The sequence below is a fragment of the Monodelphis domestica genome, chromosome 2 (assembly GCF_027887165.1).
Source record: "Monodelphis domestica isolate mMonDom1 chromosome 2, mMonDom1.pri, whole genome shotgun sequence".
Lineage (NCBI taxonomy): Eukaryota > Metazoa > Chordata > Mammalia > Didelphimorphia > Didelphidae > Monodelphis > Monodelphis domestica.
Genome location: NC_077228.1, coordinates 178453014 through 178470430, shown reverse-complemented (window position 1 = coordinate 178470430; position 17417 = coordinate 178453014). Strand labels below are relative to the sequence as shown.

Genomic DNA, 17417 nt, shown 5'->3' with positions numbered 1-17417 from the left:
TGTGGTAGCAAAAAATTGGAAAACGAGGGGATGTCTGTAGATTGGGAAATGGCTGAATAAATTGTGGTATCTGTTGGTGGTAGAATACTATTGTGCTGAAAGGAATAATGAACTAGAGGAATTCCATGTGAACTGAAACAACTTTCAGGAATTGATGCAGAGTGAAAGGATTAGAACCAAAAGAACATTGTATGCAGAGATGGATACACTGTGGTACAATCAAATATAATGAACTTCTCTACTAGCAGCAATGCAATGATCCAGGACAATTCTGAGGGACTTATGAGAAAGAACATTATCCATAATCAGAAAAAGAACTGTGAGAGCAGAAACACAGAAGAAAAACTGCTTGAACACATGGTTCGATGGGATATGATTGGCGATGTAGACTCTAAATGATCACCCTAGTGCAATTATCAATAATATGGAAATAGGTCTTGATCATTGACAAATACAAAACCTAGTGGAATTGCTCATTGGCTACCGGGGTGATGGAGGTGGGGTGGGAAGGGGGAGGGAAAGAACATGAATCATGTAGCCATGGAAAAATATTCTAAATTAATTAATTAAATAAATGAACTTAATTTTTTAAATAAAAAGCACTCCATGTTCCTTTCAGTCTAGGCCCATCTCTAGGCTTAACTCATCATCTTTCTGTAGCACCTGTTTATGATACATACTGCTGAGCTAATTTGTTAAGTTAATATATCATAGTTTGGGCATGAATGTTTTTCATCCCTTTGTTTTTCCAGTCTGAATAATAATATCAATCTCTTTTGCACTGCTATAGATTTTACAGAAAATGATGTTTGTGTTATTCTAGGGTTTGATACACTTAATATATCATCTGTGATTAGGAGTATTTAGAGAACCTGGATATCAATGAGGAATCCTTGAAATTTATATATGACATCTTTTATTATAATATTGGTGAACTTCTTATTTGAACATATATTTCCCCTTCTAATGTTTCCCTCTGTGTCAGTACTCAGGAGATCATTGACCAAAACTGCCCCAGTGGTCTCAACTGTCAGTTTTGTGTGAAAAAACAATCATAGAGTTTCATTGTTTTGATTTTCATTTCCTTCTTTCAGTTCCAAGTAGATCAGTTCCAAGTAGAAAAGCAGTAAGGGCTAGGCAATTGGAATTAAGTGACTTTCCCAGGGTCACATGGTTAGAAAGTGTCTGAGGCCAAATTTGAACTCAGGATTCCTTCATTTCCAGGCTTTGCTTTCTATGGGACTGAGCCCCCTCACTGCCCCAGTCATAGAATCTTGTGTGATTTTGATATTCATGTGGGCTTTTTATAAATAATACCTGTAACACTTTGCTTTATACCCAAATCAGTAAACATACTGGACTTAATATTCTCAAGAAAATAGTCATGGAATTACTTTTTTTTTTAACTTTTGTCCATTTTACTTTCCCTTTTTTCAGAGCTGATTACTTTTCAAATAGTCCAGGTAGAGCCTTTTCTACAAGTTTTAAAGACAGAATATTTTAAAACTCCATAATATAGCATTATAATAGCCTATTATTTTAAGTTTTTAAAAAATTTGCTACTCTAAATTATGGAAGAGAACTGGTTTTAGAAGTTATTGGAATGGAAGAATCCCAAATGTATTTCTTTTAAGTAATTATTCTTTTGTTTTAAGATGGTGCCCTCCTTATGGCAGTTTGCCGAGGTAAAGTGAGTGAAGGCTTGGATTTCTCAGATGAAAATGCCCGTGCTGTCATAACAATAGGGATCCCATTTCCAAATATGAAAGATCTTCAGGTAAGCTATCAAAGCTTTTTATAAATTTTATTTGCTATAAAAATAGTTATCCTTCTGTGAAATAATAGATTTTGCTTCTAACTTTTCCTTCTTATTTCTGTTCATTGAAGAACCTGCTCAAGTGAGTAATTTTTAAATGACAAAGGCTACAATTCAGTTCCATATACTGAGTATCAACTGAGTAAAACAAAGGAAGAAAGGGAAAAGGGAGGAAGAGAGGAAGGGAGGGAGTTAAAAAGGGAAAAGAATGTAAAGAATTACTATATGTCAAACATTCAATCCAAGTTTGTTATAAACATTTAAATAGACATTATAGTAAGAAGTCACTGCTATTGTTGTTGCTAGCCCAGTAATCTGAATCCTGTTTTGTGACTGAGGTGGGCCATAATGAGGAGAGATGTTTTAATGACTATTTAACTTCAAGTTGGTATTGAGAAATTAATTTTCAGGTCATTCACAACACTCTGCAGTCTAGCTTCTATATACTTTTCTAGCTTTAATTTTGCACAATTCTCTTTTTTTGTTTGTTTGTTTTCCCATTTGAATTAGTTTATTTAGTCAATTTAGAACATTATTCCTTGGTTACAATAATCACATTATTTCTCTCCCTCCCCTCCACCCACCATTCCCGCATGTGGGGTTTTCCTTAATGGACTTCCCTGACCAGCAGGGTACCACAAGGGAAGGGGCTCACCTTTGTGATGGGACCCGAGGAGAGGTAGGAACCGAGAACCAGGGTGGAAATGAAAGATACGGACAAGCCAGTGTTTGGACAGGGCAGGCAATCCCTATGATACTCCCTTTGATAGGAAAGTATGAGTACAAAGGAACACCAGGTGGATGAGGAGATTAAGATAGGAAATGCAGGCCGAGATGGTTACAGCCTCGGGGAAGGAGAAGGTCAAGAGGAGAGAGAGACATAGTCATTGAGGATCCCAGTGGAGCTCCATTGGAAGGGGAGAAAAGCCAAGAGGAAGTTCATGGGTTTGCCTCTGAATTTATTCCTGTCCTGCTTGGGTGGTACTCCCAAGGACATAGTAACCACATCACAAAGTATAGACAATTAAGATTGGGTGGCAAGGTAGAGGGAACACCTTTGGGCTTGTAGATTACAAACCTTGGTGCTTTCCCGGGGAATTGAGTCTGAGCATGTTAATGAGTTTGTCTTAGCCAAGGGCCGCATGGCCAGTTCAAGGTTACATTCACAAGCCTCATTGGTATAACCTTATGCTTGGAGACACAGTCGCCATAGTCATTTATATTTCATAGATGTGAATATGCTTGGGATGCTACACCGCAGCCAATATGCAATTTCATTAGGTATTACTTGTGTCCTTGATCAGGCTTTGGTTTTTTGAAACTCTTTTAACCTGGCTGCAAACTGACCTTTCCAGCCTCATTACATATTGCTCTCCTTCCACAAGCTAAGGTCTAGCCAAATTGACCGTCTTACTGCTTGCTGCTCACATAGAGCACTCCACCTCTTGTCTTTATGCTTTTTTTTTAATTTTAAGATTATTCATTGGAAACAGAGATCATTTTCTTTTCCTCCCCCCCTCCTGCCAGCCCTCCCCTAGCTGACGTGTGATTCCACTGGGTATCACATGTGTCCTCGATCTGAACTCATTTCCATGTTTAGTTTTTGCATTAGGGTGTTCATTTAGAGTCTCTCCTCAATCATATCCCCTCCACCCCTGTAGTCAATCAGTTGCCTTTCCTCAGTGATTTTACTCCCACAGTTTGTCCTCTGATTGAGGATAGTGTTTTTTCTCATAGATCCCTGCAGATTGTTCAGGGACATTTCATTGCCATTAATGGAGAAGTCCATTACGTTTGATTGTACCACAGTGTCTCAGTCCCTGTGTACAATGTTCTCCTGTCTGCCCTTTGGTTCTGCTGGTTCTGCTCCTTTCACTCTGCATCACTTCCTGGAGGTTGTTCCAATCTCCATGGAATTTCTCCACTTTATTATTCCTTTTAGCACAATAGTATTCCATCACCAACATATACCATAATTTGTTCAGTTATTCCCTAATTGAAGGGCATCCCTTCATTTTCTAATTTTTTGCCACCACAAATAGTGCAGCTATGAATATTCTTGTACAAGTCTTTTTCCTTATTATCTCTTTGGGGTACAAACCCAGCAGTTCTATGGCTGGATCAAAGGGCAGACAGTCTTTTATCACCCTTTGGGCATAGTTCCAAATTGCCTTCCAGAATGTTTGGATCAATTCACAACTCCACCAGCAATGAATTAGTGTTCTGACTTTGCCACATCCCCTCCAGCATTCATTACTTTCCTTTGCTGTCATGTTGGCCAATCTGCTAGGTGTGAGATGATACCTCAGAGTTGTTTTGATTTGTATTTCTCTGATTATAAGAGATTTAGAACACTTTTTCATGTGCTTATTAATAATTTTGATTTCTTTAACTGAAAACTGTCTATTCATGTCCCTTGCCCATTTTTCAATTGGAGAATGGCTTGATTTTTTTGTAAAACTGGTTTAACTCTTTATAAATTTGAGTAATTAGACCTTTATGAGAGGTTTTTGTTATGAAGATTGTTTCCCAATTTGTTGCTTCCCTTCTAATTTTATTCATTTATTTGTTTATTTATTTATAAAAAACCCTTACCTTACGTCTTGGAGTCAATACTGTGTATTGGCTCCAAGGCAGAAGAGTGGTAAGGGCTAGGCAGTGGGGGTCAAGTGACTTACTCAGGGTTACACAGCTGAGAAGTGTCTGAGGCCAAATTTGAAACTAGAACCCCCCGTCTCTAGGCCTGGCTCTCAATCCTCTGAGCCACCTAGCTTCCCCCTCTAATTTTAGTTACATTGGTTTTGTTTGTACAAACCCTTTTTAATTTGATGTAGTCAAAATTATTTATTTTACATTTTGTGACTCTTTCTAAGTCTTGCTTGGTTTTAAAATCTTTCCCTTCCCAAAGGTCTGACATGTATATTATTCTGTGTTCACCTAATTTACTTAGAGTTTCCTTCTTTATATTCAAGTCATTCACCCATTCTGAGTTTATCTTGGTGTAGGGTGTGAGGTGTTGATCCATACCTAATCTCTCCCACACTGTCTTCCAATTTTCCCAGCAGTTTTTATCAAATAATGGATTTTTGTCCCAAAAGCTGGGATCTTTGGGTTTGTCATAGATTGTCTTGCTGAGGTCATTTATCCCAAGTCTATTCCACTGATCCTCCTTTCTGTCTCTTAGCCAGTACCAAATTGTTTTGATGACTGCTGCTTTGTAATATAGTTTGAGATCTGGGACTGCAAGGCCACCTTCCTTTGTAATTTTTTTCATTATTTTCCTGGATATCCTTGATGCTTTGTTCTTCCAAATGAACTTTGTTATGGTTTTCTATAATTCAGTAAAAAAGTTTTTTGGAAGTTCAGTGGGTATGGCACTAAATAGATAGATAAGTTTGGGTAGGATGGTCATTTTTATTATGTTAGCTTGTCCCACCCATGAGCAATCAATGTTTTTCCAATTGGTTAGATCTAATTTTAATTGTGTGGAAAGTGTTTTGTAGTTGTGTTCATATAGTTCCTGTGTTTGTCTCAGCAGATAGATTCCTAAGTATTTTATATTGTCTCGGGTGACTTTAAATGGAATTCTCTTTCTAATTCTTACTGCTGAACTAGGTTAAAGATATATAGAAATGCTGATGACTTATGCGGGTTGATTTTGTATCCTGCAACTTTGCTAAAGTTGTTGATTATTTCGACTAGCTTTTTGGTTGATTCTCTAGGATTCTTTAAGTAAATCATCATATTATCTGCAAAGAGTGACAGCTTAGTCTCCTCATTGCCAATTTTAATACCTTCAATTTCTTTTTCTTCTCTAATTGCTAGTGCTAGTGTTTCTAGTACAATATTAAATAATAAAGGTGATAATGGGCATCCTTGTTTCACTCCTGATCTTATTGGGTAGGCTTCTAGTTTATCCCCATTGCAGATGATGTTTGCTGATGATTTCAGATATATACTGTTTATTATTTTTATGAAAGGCCCTTCTATTCCTATACTTTCTAGTGTTTTCAATAGGAATGGGTGTTGTATTTTATCCATGGCTTTTTCTGCATCTATTGAGATAATCATGTGATTTTTGTTGGTTTGCTTGTTAATATGGTCAATTATGTGGATGGTTTTCCTAATATTGAACCATCCTTGCATTCCTGGTAGAAATCCTATCTGATCATAGTGGATAACCCTTGTGATGACTTGCTGGAGTTTTTTTTGCTAGTTTCCTGTTTAAGATTTTTGCATCTATATTCATTAGGGAGACTGGCCTATAGTTTTCTTTCTCTGTTTTTAACCTGCCTGGGTTTGGGATCAGTACCATGTTTGTGTCGTAAAAAGAATTTGGTAGAACCCCTTCTTGGCTTATTCTGTCAAATAGTTTGTATAATATTGGGATTAGTTGTTCTTTGAATGTTTGATAGAATTCATTTGTGAATCCATCTGGACCTGGGGATTTTTTTCTTAGGGAGTTCTTCGATGGCTTGTTCAATTTCTTTTTCTGATATGGGGTTGTTTAAGTAATTTATTTCTTCCTCTTTCAGTCTAGGCAATTTATATTTTTGTAAGTATTCATCCATATCACCTAGATTGCCATATTTGTTGCCATATAATTTGGCATAGTAGTTTTTAATGATTGCCTTAATTTCTTTTTCATTAGCGGTGAGGTCTCCCTTTTCATCTTGGATACTGTCAATTTGGTTTTTTTTCTTTCCTTTTTTTAATTAGACTGGCTAGTACTTTGTCTATTTTATTTGTTTTTTCAAAGTGCCAGTTTCTAGTCTTATTTATTAAATCAATAGTTCTTTAACTTTCAGTTTTATTGATTTCTCCTTTGATTTTTAGGATCTCTAATTTAGTCTTCATCTGAGGATTTTTAATGTGTTCACTTTTTAGTTTCTTAATTTGCATGCCCAATTCATTGACCTCTGCCCTTCTTAATTTGTTTATATATGAACTCAAGGATATAAATTTCCCCCTGAGTACTGCTTTGGCTGCATCCTATAGGTTTTGAAAGGATGTCTCACCATTGTAATTTTCTTCAGTGAAGTTATTAATTGTTTCTACAATTTGTTCTTTAACTAACCAGTTTTGGAGAATCGTATTGTTTAATTTCCAATTAATTTTTGATTTATCTCTCCATGTATCCTTACTATTATTATTTTCATTGCATTGTGGTCTGAGAAGGTTGCATTCATTATTTCTGCCCTTTTGCACTTGTTTGCAATGTTTTTGTGCCCTAATAAATACATGGTCAATTTTTGTGAATGTACCATGTGCTGTTGAAAAGAAGGTGTATTCCTTTTTGTCCCTATTTATTTTTCTCCACATGTCTACTAACTCTAATTTTTCTAAGATTTCATTCACTTCTCTCACCTCTTTCTTATTTATTTTTTGGTTTGATTTATCTAGTTCAGATAGAGGAAGGTTCGGATCTTCTACTAGTATAGTTTTTTCTATCTATTTCATCCTTGAGCTCCTCTAGTTTCTCCTTTAGAAATTTGGATGCTATTGCATTTGGTGCATACATATTGAGTACAGATATTTCCTCATTGTCCATACTGCCTTTTATCAGGATGTAATTACCTTCCCTATCTCTTTTAACTAGATTTATTTTTACTTTGGCTTTATCAGATATCATGATTGTGACCCTTCTTTTTATCAGTTGATGCCCAATAGATTTTGCTCCATCCTCTTATTTTCACCCTATGCGTATCTATCTTCCTCATGTGTGTTTCTTGCAGACAGCATATGGTAGGGTTTTGGATTCTAATCCACTCTGGTATTTGCTTGCGTTTTATGGGTGAGTTCATTCCATTCACATTCAGAGTTATGATTACTAGCTGTGTATTTTCCAGCATTTTGATTTCTACTCCTGGTCCTGCCTTTTCTTCTTTCACTATTTCCTTCTACACCAATGTTTGTTTATAATCAGTCCCCCTAGTTCCCATCCTTATTTTACTTCCCTTTCTACCCCCCTGCCTTCTTATCCCCCCCCTTATTTTCCCCTGTAGTCTTTTTAAAATTTCCCCCCACTCTCTTCCTTCCTTGCACTGCTTCCCCCCCCCCCCAGTCCATTTTTTACCCTTTTACTCCCCTATAGGGCACAAATCTATTCTCTGCCCCAATGGATTGGATTGTTCTTCTCTCTATGGGTCAGTTTCAAAGCATGTAAGAGTTGAGTATTTCATATCTCCAACTTCTTTACCCTTCCAGTGTATTGATGTTCTCCCCGCTCCCGCCATGAGCTTCTTTGTGACATATAAATTTACTGCCATTTGTTTCTTTTCCCACTTCTTTTAGTATTAACCTCTTTTTTTTTTTTAGCTCTGGTTGTGTGTGTGTGTACACACACACACATGTATATATATTTATGCATGCATATATCTATATACCTATTTATTTCTTGTCCTTCCATGCTATACAGTTTGTCACTGTTCCCTCTAAGTGTAATTCTTCTAGCTGCCCAGGTGATAGCAACAATTTTCTAGAGTTACCAATGACCTCTTTTCTTATAGGGATACATATCATTTTAACTTATTGAGTCTCTTAAAAATTTTTTGTTGTTGTTGTTTTATTTTGTTTTTCTTTTTTCCCCTCTTTTTTAATTACCTTTTGATGATTCTCTTGAGTTCTGTGCTTGGACATCAAATTTTCTGTTCAGGTCTGGTCTTTTCTTTACGAATGCTTGGAATTCTTCTATTATGTTGAATGACCATACTTTCCCCTGTAAGAATATAGTCAGTTTTGATGGATATTTGATTCTTGGTTGTAGACCTAGTTCCCTTGCTTTCCAGAATATCATATTCCATGCCTTTCAGTCCTTCAGTGTGGATGCAGCCAGATCCTGTGTTATCCTCACTGTGTTTCCGTGGTATCTGAATGGCTTCTTCTTGGCATCTTGTAATATCTTTTCTTTGGTCTAATAGTTTTTGAATTAGGCTATAATGTTCCTGGGTGTTGTCAGTTAGGGATTAAATACAGGAGGTGATCTGTGGATTCTTTCAATCTCCACTTTCCCCTCTTGTTCTAGGATATTGGGGCAGTTTTCCTGAATAATTTCTGGTAGTATTATGTCCAGGCTTCTTCTTTTGTCATGGTCTTCTGGTAGTCCAATTATTCTTAAATTGTCTCTTCTTGAACGATTTTCTAAATCGTCTGTTTTGCGAATGAGATGCTTCATATTTTCCTCAATTTTTTCATTCTTTTTGTTTTGTTTTATAGTGTCCTGCTGCCTTGGCACATCACTTAATTCCTGTTGTTGTATTCTGGTTCTTAATGACTGGATTTCATCCCTGGCTTTTTGGTCATCCTTTTCCTTCTGGTCTGATTTTCTTTGAAGGTCATCTTTCATCCTCTACCTCGTCTTTCATCTCTTTTGCCTCATTTTCCAGCTGGCTGATTTTGTCTTTCAAGACATTATTTTCTCATTTTAGTTCAAGTGCCTCTGTTTCCAGATGACTTATCTTAACTTTTAAGTTCTTTTCCCAATTGTCTTCAGCCTCTCTTAATTGTGTTTTGAGTTCTTCCACAACCTGTATCCAATTCGCTGGGATTTCTGGTTTATTGTTTGCTGATCTCTCCCCCTCCGTTCTGTTTGCTGAGTAAAAGCTTTCTACTGTAGTTTCTTTCTTCTTTTTCTGTTGTTTGCTCAAATTCACCCCTTCTTTACTCCCCGTATTTGTCTGTGCTCTTGCTCCTCTCATTTTATTGGTTTTGGGGGCTTCTGTTAGTGTCCCCTCTTGGAGCTTTAACAGGAGATCTCTTGGTGTAGTCTCTAGTGGAGGTTTATTGGGGTTTGAGCTTCCCTGTCCTCTGGAGGCTTTTGATTGGATTAAAGTACAGTAGTCAGTGAGGATTGGTGTAGAGCTTGGGCTTCCCTGAGTTCTGGTGACTTTTGATGGGATTAAGTTCAGCTTAGTTGGGCTGGGTGTGCTCTGAATCCAAAACTTCCTGGAAGGCTGGAGCAAATATGGAGGATCTCCAAAGCTCTGGCCAGGCTGCCAGGTCTATGCTCCCTCTCTAGCTCCTTCCCCGCCGTCTGTGTTGTACTCTCTGAACTTGGCACAGCCCTGCTTGCAAGGTATGCCCTCCAGACCAGCACCTTTGCCCACTCAGAAGTTACCACTTGCCACTGGAGTCTCAGTGCCCTGGGTGCAATGGGGGATGGGTCCTGGGACCTTCCTTCTGTCCTCCCCTTAAACCCGAGTGTTCTCGGATTCTGGCTTTTCAGGGGTCGTACCTTTTGAATTCAGTCCAACAGGAGGGTTCCTTGGCTCTGTCTTGTTGTTAAGTTTGTTTTACAGTCCCCTGGGATCATTCAGTTTGTGATCGGTTAGGAAGGGTATTCAGAGGTCTGAGCTTCTGCTCCTTCTAGGCCACTATTTTGACTCCGTCTCCCACAATTCTCTTCTATGAGCTTTATGCTCCAGGTAAATAGGCCTTCTATCCCTTAATTCCTTCTTATTCTCACCCAGTTCTATGTACTCAGTGAATTCCTCCTTTGTGGGAAAAGACTTCTTCCAGATCCTTACAGTTGAAATTCTTCTCTTTCTTCAAGGCCTACCTGTTTCCTTAATTAAGTCTTCCCTAATTACTCTAGCTAAAAGGATTCCTGCCTTTCTCAGCTATCTTACAGAGTTTTTCTTGATCTACCCAAGTACTTCACTATATTTTTCAATTCAGTAAACTTTTTATTAAGTGCCTGCTACATTCCAGACACTGCTCTGGTTGCTTGAGATACAAATAGATTGAGGGCCTAAGGGAGAGATGCTGTAATAAAGATATACTTGTCTTGAACTCCTGTTTTAGAGCTCAGGGATTCTAGTCAGTATGCCAGAGGGTATTGGCAAGGTAACTTCTTTTTCATTACTCCTTTTCATAAACTCGGTGTTCTAGCCATGCAGGCCTGCTAGCTCCCCCTGAAATAATCATGCCATTTCTAACCACTCTGTGTTCATACAAGCCAACCACCTGAAATGTACTTCTGATTTATCTTATTTACCTCTTAGAATCTTTACCTTTCTTCAAGGCTCAACTTTTGTATCACTTCTCAGAAGCCTTCCCTGATGCTCACCTTTCCCACTATCTCTCTGGTTGTCCCTACTAAAATTACTTTTTATTTATTTATCTTTATATATGTAACAAATACTCCTGAGTGCTTCCAGACCAAATTAAAATGTAATTGGGAAATATTTAATAAAATAAATGATAGTAAAATAAAACAAAGGTAATATTATATCTTAAATCTTAAGCTAGTATGTGGCCTGCAGGAATCAGATTAATGGCTCTGACCTTAACAGTGAATATCCAGTTTTCTGTACTACCTTTCTGGTAGTAAGATTTCTTGAATTTAGTTCTCTTTCCTTGTCTCCCACTCAATTCTCAACCCCTTGAAATCTGGTTTCTTTATCTGCTACTTGATTAATCAAAAATCTCTCCAAAATTACCGATGATCAATTTTTAAACTCATTGACGTTTTCTCATTTCTCATTCTGTTCTACCTTTCTGCAGCACTTGACACTCTTGCCTACTCTCTTCCTCTTGCATATTTTCTTCCCTCCTGGTTTTTTTAATATTGTCCTTTTTTGGGTGTCTTCCTGCCTGTCTAACCATTTCTTCTCAGTCTTTTCTGCTAGATCATCATGCTGTTCTCAGCTAAACTGTGTCCTTCCCCTAAGGATCTGTTTTAAGGCCTTTTATTTTACTCCTCCTTATTCTCTCTTCATGATCATATCAGAGCCCTTGGATTCAATTGTCATCTGGGTAGAGTAATAACAATTCTATGTCAAATCTAAATATTCTGCCCTAACTTCTGTCCTATACTTTTATCTCACATTATCCACCATCTTCTGGACATCTCCAGTAGACTGTCCTAAAGACATTTAGTTATCATGCTCTAAAGAAAATTCTTTTTTTATTTTGTCCAAAACTTATCCTTCCTCCAAAACTCCCCATTTCTGTTAATGTCACCCCTATCCATCCATTGAAAAAGATTTATGACCTTAGAATCTTCTGTGACTCTTGCTTCTTTCTCCTTCTCATAACCAATTGCAAAGTCTTGTCAGTTCTACTTCTACAAGGCTTGCACTTATCCTCTTTGTCCCAGCCACAAAGGCCTTACCCTTTTTTGGGGGGTCGTCTTCTCTTCTTGTTTGAACTATTGTCATAATGTTCTAATTGGTCTCCCTTTCCTCTCTTTTCTAATCCATCCTCTACTCAGTTGCCAGATTGATGTTCCTAAAACACAGATCTGACCATGTAGCTCTCCCATACAAAATCTTCAGAAACTCCTTATTGTCTATGGAATAAAATACAAACTCTTCATCCTGGCACTTCAAGTGTACCATAATCTGACCTCCATCTTCTTTTATAAGTCTATTTTATATCAGTCTCCTTTATATACTTTCTATTTTAGCCAAACTGGTCAACTATCAAACTATTCCCTATACACTGCTTTCCATTTCCCAAACCGACATTATTATACCTCAAGCCTAGAGTGTACCTATGCCTCTCAGAAATGCAAGTCTATATGGTATGACATTTCCTACAGAAGACCTTTCTGGATTCTCACACTTGGTAGTATTTTCTCCTAATTGAAATTATTCTTTTCAGCTTTGTATAGGGAGAGGAACTGGACCTGTGATTTCATTGGTATAGGGAATTCCCAAAAGAGAAAAGTTTACCAATGCACATGCACTCTTTCCCTGAAATTTCCCTGAAACTTAGAGAGAATTGTTTTATATATATAATATGAAATTGAATTAGATTATTCTTTAGGCATAGATATACACTTCATTGCATATACACTTCACTGTATTCCCTGGCTTTCTAGCATGTCTAACTAATTACTGCCAGAGTTTTTATTCTCTTGGCAGAGCCTTTGAGAGAGCAGGGTCACTGCTATACCATAAGGAAGAATTGGAATGGAATTTTGGTAAAGGATTTCTTATTGAGTTGTTAATTTGGATTTTTTTTTTGTTCAGTTGTTTAGTTGTGCCTAACTCTTCATAACCCTGTGGACCATTGTACATCAATACTATCTAGGGAGTTTTCTTGGCAAAGATACTGGAGTGGTTTTGTCATTCCCTTCTTCAGTGGATTAAGGCAAATAGAGGTTAAATGACTTGCCTATGGTCATGCAGCTAGTAGGTAAGATGTCTGAGGCCATATTTGAACTCAAGTATTCCTGACTTTAGACCCAGCACTCTATATACTGAGCTACCTAGTTGCCCCAATTTGTATGTTACAAGACTGGAAATACAAATGGAGTTGGATAAGGATGAGGAAAACCTCTCTCCATTCATTTATATCATGTCTTTTGTAAGGTATTTAAAATAATATTCGTAAAGTATTTGAAATATTTACAGTCTTGGTTTTTTCCTCACTAAAATGAGAGACTAGAATAGATGGTCTTTTAGTCTTTGGAGCTAAAATTCCATGAGTTCAGATTAATCTTTGTAGCTTAGTAATTTATATGATATTTCACCCCCCCCCCAAATTAAAGTTAGGATGTAATAATGTATGGAATTCATTCTTACATAAATATTTTAATTATTCATAGTAGAGAGGTGTATTAAATTAGGAGCAGGCTTGAAGTCAGGAAGACCCAGGTGCGAGTTTTTACTTTGATACATATTGGTTAAATGACTCTAGACAAGTCACTTAACCTCTCAGTGTCCTAAGCAATTCTCTAAGAGTATAAGTTACAGAAAAGATGCCTACTTGAATTGGTAGGGGAAGTTTCTCCACCTGGTAGTTCCCTATACAAATGAAATCACAATTTTAGTTCTCATCCTTATTAAGAACAGAAATGAAAAAGACCACCAGTGTATCATTTTCTTCTCCCTAACTTGATTGAATTCATAGTACAAGACAGCTACTATTGGCTATTAAACATGTTAGAAAAATTAGACATGTAGAAACTAAGTGGGCAGTGGCACCAATTTTATGGTCCAAAAAAAATCTCTTCCTAACTTTGAAAAATCAAGAGGTAGAAGTAAAAACGAAAAGAAAATTTTAAAGCACTAACAGAAGACTTTGGTATTCTCAATAGTAGAACTTGGCTATTAGAGAAGCAGGAAAATATATCTGAGAGCCAAAAATATGACTTCTTTGGCTGTGACCAGGATTTCCTCTGCCCACCTTAGGGACCAGAAAATAGAGGCAGGAAAATTTGATTTTGGAGCCAAGTGTGACTTGTTTAGTTCAACTCATAATTTACTGCTCTTACCTTGGGGACCTGAAAAGAAAGAAACTCACTATGAAAAGCTGATAATGGGCAGCTCTGAAGTGCAGGCATTAAGGGAACTTTCCCAGGGAGGATTTTTTCACTTCCACCTTTCCCAGATGCTTCTGATCATTCTTTAGTAGAACATTCTTAATCGTATAATAGTTAAAAAGAAAACTTTGCAGTAACCTAAAGTTTTGTGTGTGTGTGTGTGTGTGTGTGTGTGCGCGCGTGCACACATGCACACACACACTCACACACTGTTTTTTTCTCTCCCCTTTCAGGAGGTAGAGAGGGTAATGGCAAAAAAGGGGAAGAACTAAATTCTTTTATGTGAAAAAATATGGGAAGAAAAGCAAAACCTTAAAAAACTAGATTTTTCTAAGCAATTAAGATTATAGTAGTAACAAGGCTGCCCTTTTAATGAACATCTAAAATAAATCCCTTAGCCAGTCAGTATGATCTAACTATTAACTACAAAAGCCTTCACCTTCATATTTCAGGCAGGCACCTCTCAAATTGGTGCCGTGTACATGATTTGTGAGCCATGACGGGACACATCATTTTATATTTTCAATTCACTTTTCATCTCTTGGCCTTAGCATAGTTTAGTGGTCTATATAAATATTTCAGCTCCTAGGTTGATGTTTCTTTACCCCTCTGATGAGAAAATCATGAAAATCAAGGCATGTGGCTGACATGGCATAAACTCCAAACATGTTGAACTTGTATGCTGAATTTATTATAGAACTTGGTGGTTGTACTGAGTAGCTAGAAGGATTCTTACAATAACTACAAGCTAACCAGCAAAAAAATAATACTGAATCTTTAGCTTTACATGTCATCTTTCCTTTAGGAGAATATCATGTTTATAATTCTGAGTACTAGTAGCATGCAAAATTGCACTTTTTTCTTGACTTCTACTTGAAAAATTAATGAAACAAGAATTCATATAGAAGATTAGCTTTATTGCTGTGGAAGAAAATATCCAAGTTTAGATTTCTTTCTCAAATTAATTACCTTTTTACATTTAGAAAACTTTTCTTACCTTAGAAAATGCTTGACCGTTTGACTTTGTTGCCTCCCTCAGCTGGTTTCTTTTACTTTTCTCAGGGCTGAAAAACACAGGCCTCTATTTCAGCTTTCTTGCATTAGCTTCTGGCTTCATAGAAAGACAGACTTTTCTCTGAAAAAAAAAAAAAAGACCCTTATGTAAATTTATTGAACCCTGTAGGTGGTGTGCCATTTTACAAACCACCTAAACAAAAAGGTTCCTACCCCAAAGGGCTTAAAGTGCTAATAAGATACAATATAGATGAAACCTGGGCCTCAGGGTGTCAGAATGTTGTCAGATGATGGTTTTGGCAGCATTTGAATTCCCAAGTCAATTAGACTGAGATTTCTTTTTAAGGAAAACCAAATTGTTCCTTCATTACATTTGCTGCCTTGACAGCACTTGCTAATGTGAATATTCATGAGGAAATGAATGAGAACTGAAATACAGGGCATTATTACATCAAGACAACATTAATACGTGTGTACTAGTAGTAGACTCATAAAAAAACCTAATAAAACTACTTCTCTTATGAAGTTTAGGTAGATTCAAACATTCTTTTTGGTTGTATTTCCATCATTAGCATCCTAGTGACCTTAACTCTTTTAAAATTTAATTTTAACATGGGAATATTGAAAATCTTCAGAATAGTTTTGAAAATGTAAATATTTTCTGCATGGTAGATATATGTAAACAGACTACAGTGTAATACCAATAAATGGTACCATTAAGTACAATATATGTGGGTCTGGAAGAATAGTACAAGTGTTGTGCTGGTATCAATGAAGTATAAAAAGCCCCGGAAGAAGGCCTCTAGGACTTTAGGTTAGTTCTCTATGGGAGATTATCAGAAAGACATGGAAAAGAATTAGTTCAATGAAACATTACAGATAGATTATAATTTTGCACCCTGTGCCCATGCGTGGAGAGTCACATATCTAGTTAAGTATAAATATTTAAGTATTGGTCCTTAGTAATCAGATCTATTATATAGCTTGTGTTATCAGTTGAATTTCCTGATTTGTTGGGTCTGGGATATATGTGCCAAATTATAGGTATAATTGTAGGATAAAGAAAACATTCCAAACCTTTCTATTTTCTATTTTCTAAATGTCTATTTATGTTGTTTTCCCTCAAAGCATGATATGATGAAAAGAACATAGAATCCGAGCTTAGTAGACTTCTTGACTAGCTGGGTAAATTCAGGGAAATCATACAACCCCTCAAAGCTTCTGTTTCTTCATCCATAGTTGGGCACTTAGGGGCAAAAGGTGGGGAGAAAATAACTGTATCTGCCCTTCCTGTCCCACAGGTTTTAATTAGAGTAGTATTGTCTAAACTTGTTCATTGTGTATCGCTATCAATAAAAAAGTTTTAAGTATCCACTTCTCTCTCTCTGTAAATTATATATGGGATTAATGTATAAATTAATTTATTGTGTGCATTGCAACATGTCCAATAAATAGAAAAATTAAAGGAAAATAAAGGTTAAATAATATTTAAATAAAATTTTATTTTACTTATTAATAGTACAAAGCCATTTCTCACTAAAATTTTTGCTAATGATAATTTTAGTGAGTGATGTGATTAAATTACTTCATTATTTTCAGAAATCTTGATTAAATGCTTTGTGATGCAGGGATTAGAAGATCTGGTTCTAAGTTCACTTGATTTTGATACTTAGTTTTACTGATGGTCAGAGCTGAATACAATATTTCATAAAATTACTTGGATCAAAGTAGAAGTGCATCATTGGATGCAGATACTACATCATAATATTTATTTTTCAATTCTGCTGTTTCTGCAAAGGTTTTTTTGAAATTTACTTCATAAATTTCTATCTTTCCCTGATACTAATCAGTTGGTCTTTCACACTCCCTGAAAGATGTTGTATTTTTATTTTTTTTAACAAATGACTTCAAAATGCACTAAACTCTTTTTGGAATTTTAAAAAGCAGATTCAAAAATTCTATTTCCATATTTTTTTAAGTGTGTAGATAAAAATAACGATTCATAGAAGTACATTTTCTTCCTTTATCCAAAGGAATCATCTTGCACAGGTGGGGTGTATATGCCTCACTTTAGAGACCAGTAGTTCAGAGAATCTATAGGAAAGCACTTTGTATACTATCAAGTAGTATTATGCAATCGTGAAGTATTATTATCGTTATTATCTTTTAAGCCTTTTTATCTCTGAGCACAAAAGTTATTTTTGCTACTGGAACCTTTTTTTTTAGCAAACAGATTTATTTGCCTAGGATGTTAAAAAAAACAGGTTTCCAGAACATTTTATGACTTTAAAATCTTAAAGTAGCTTAAATTGTGTT

General features: G+C 36.3%; 1 protein-coding gene across 3 annotated transcripts in view; it reads left to right on the top strand.

The window, feature by feature from the left end:
• The window catches only part of BRIP1 (BRCA1 interacting helicase 1), a 250268-nt gene that overhangs the window by 182530 nt on the left and 50321 nt on the right, over window positions 1-17417 (top strand). For all 3 annotated transcript variants that reach the window (XM_007481765.2, XM_056816477.1, XM_056816478.1), the window contains one exon: window positions 1656-1777. In XM_007481765.2, the coding sequence (XP_007481827.2) occupies window positions 1656-1777 (122 nt within the window). The remainder of the gene's footprint in view (window positions 1-1655; window positions 1778-17417) is intronic.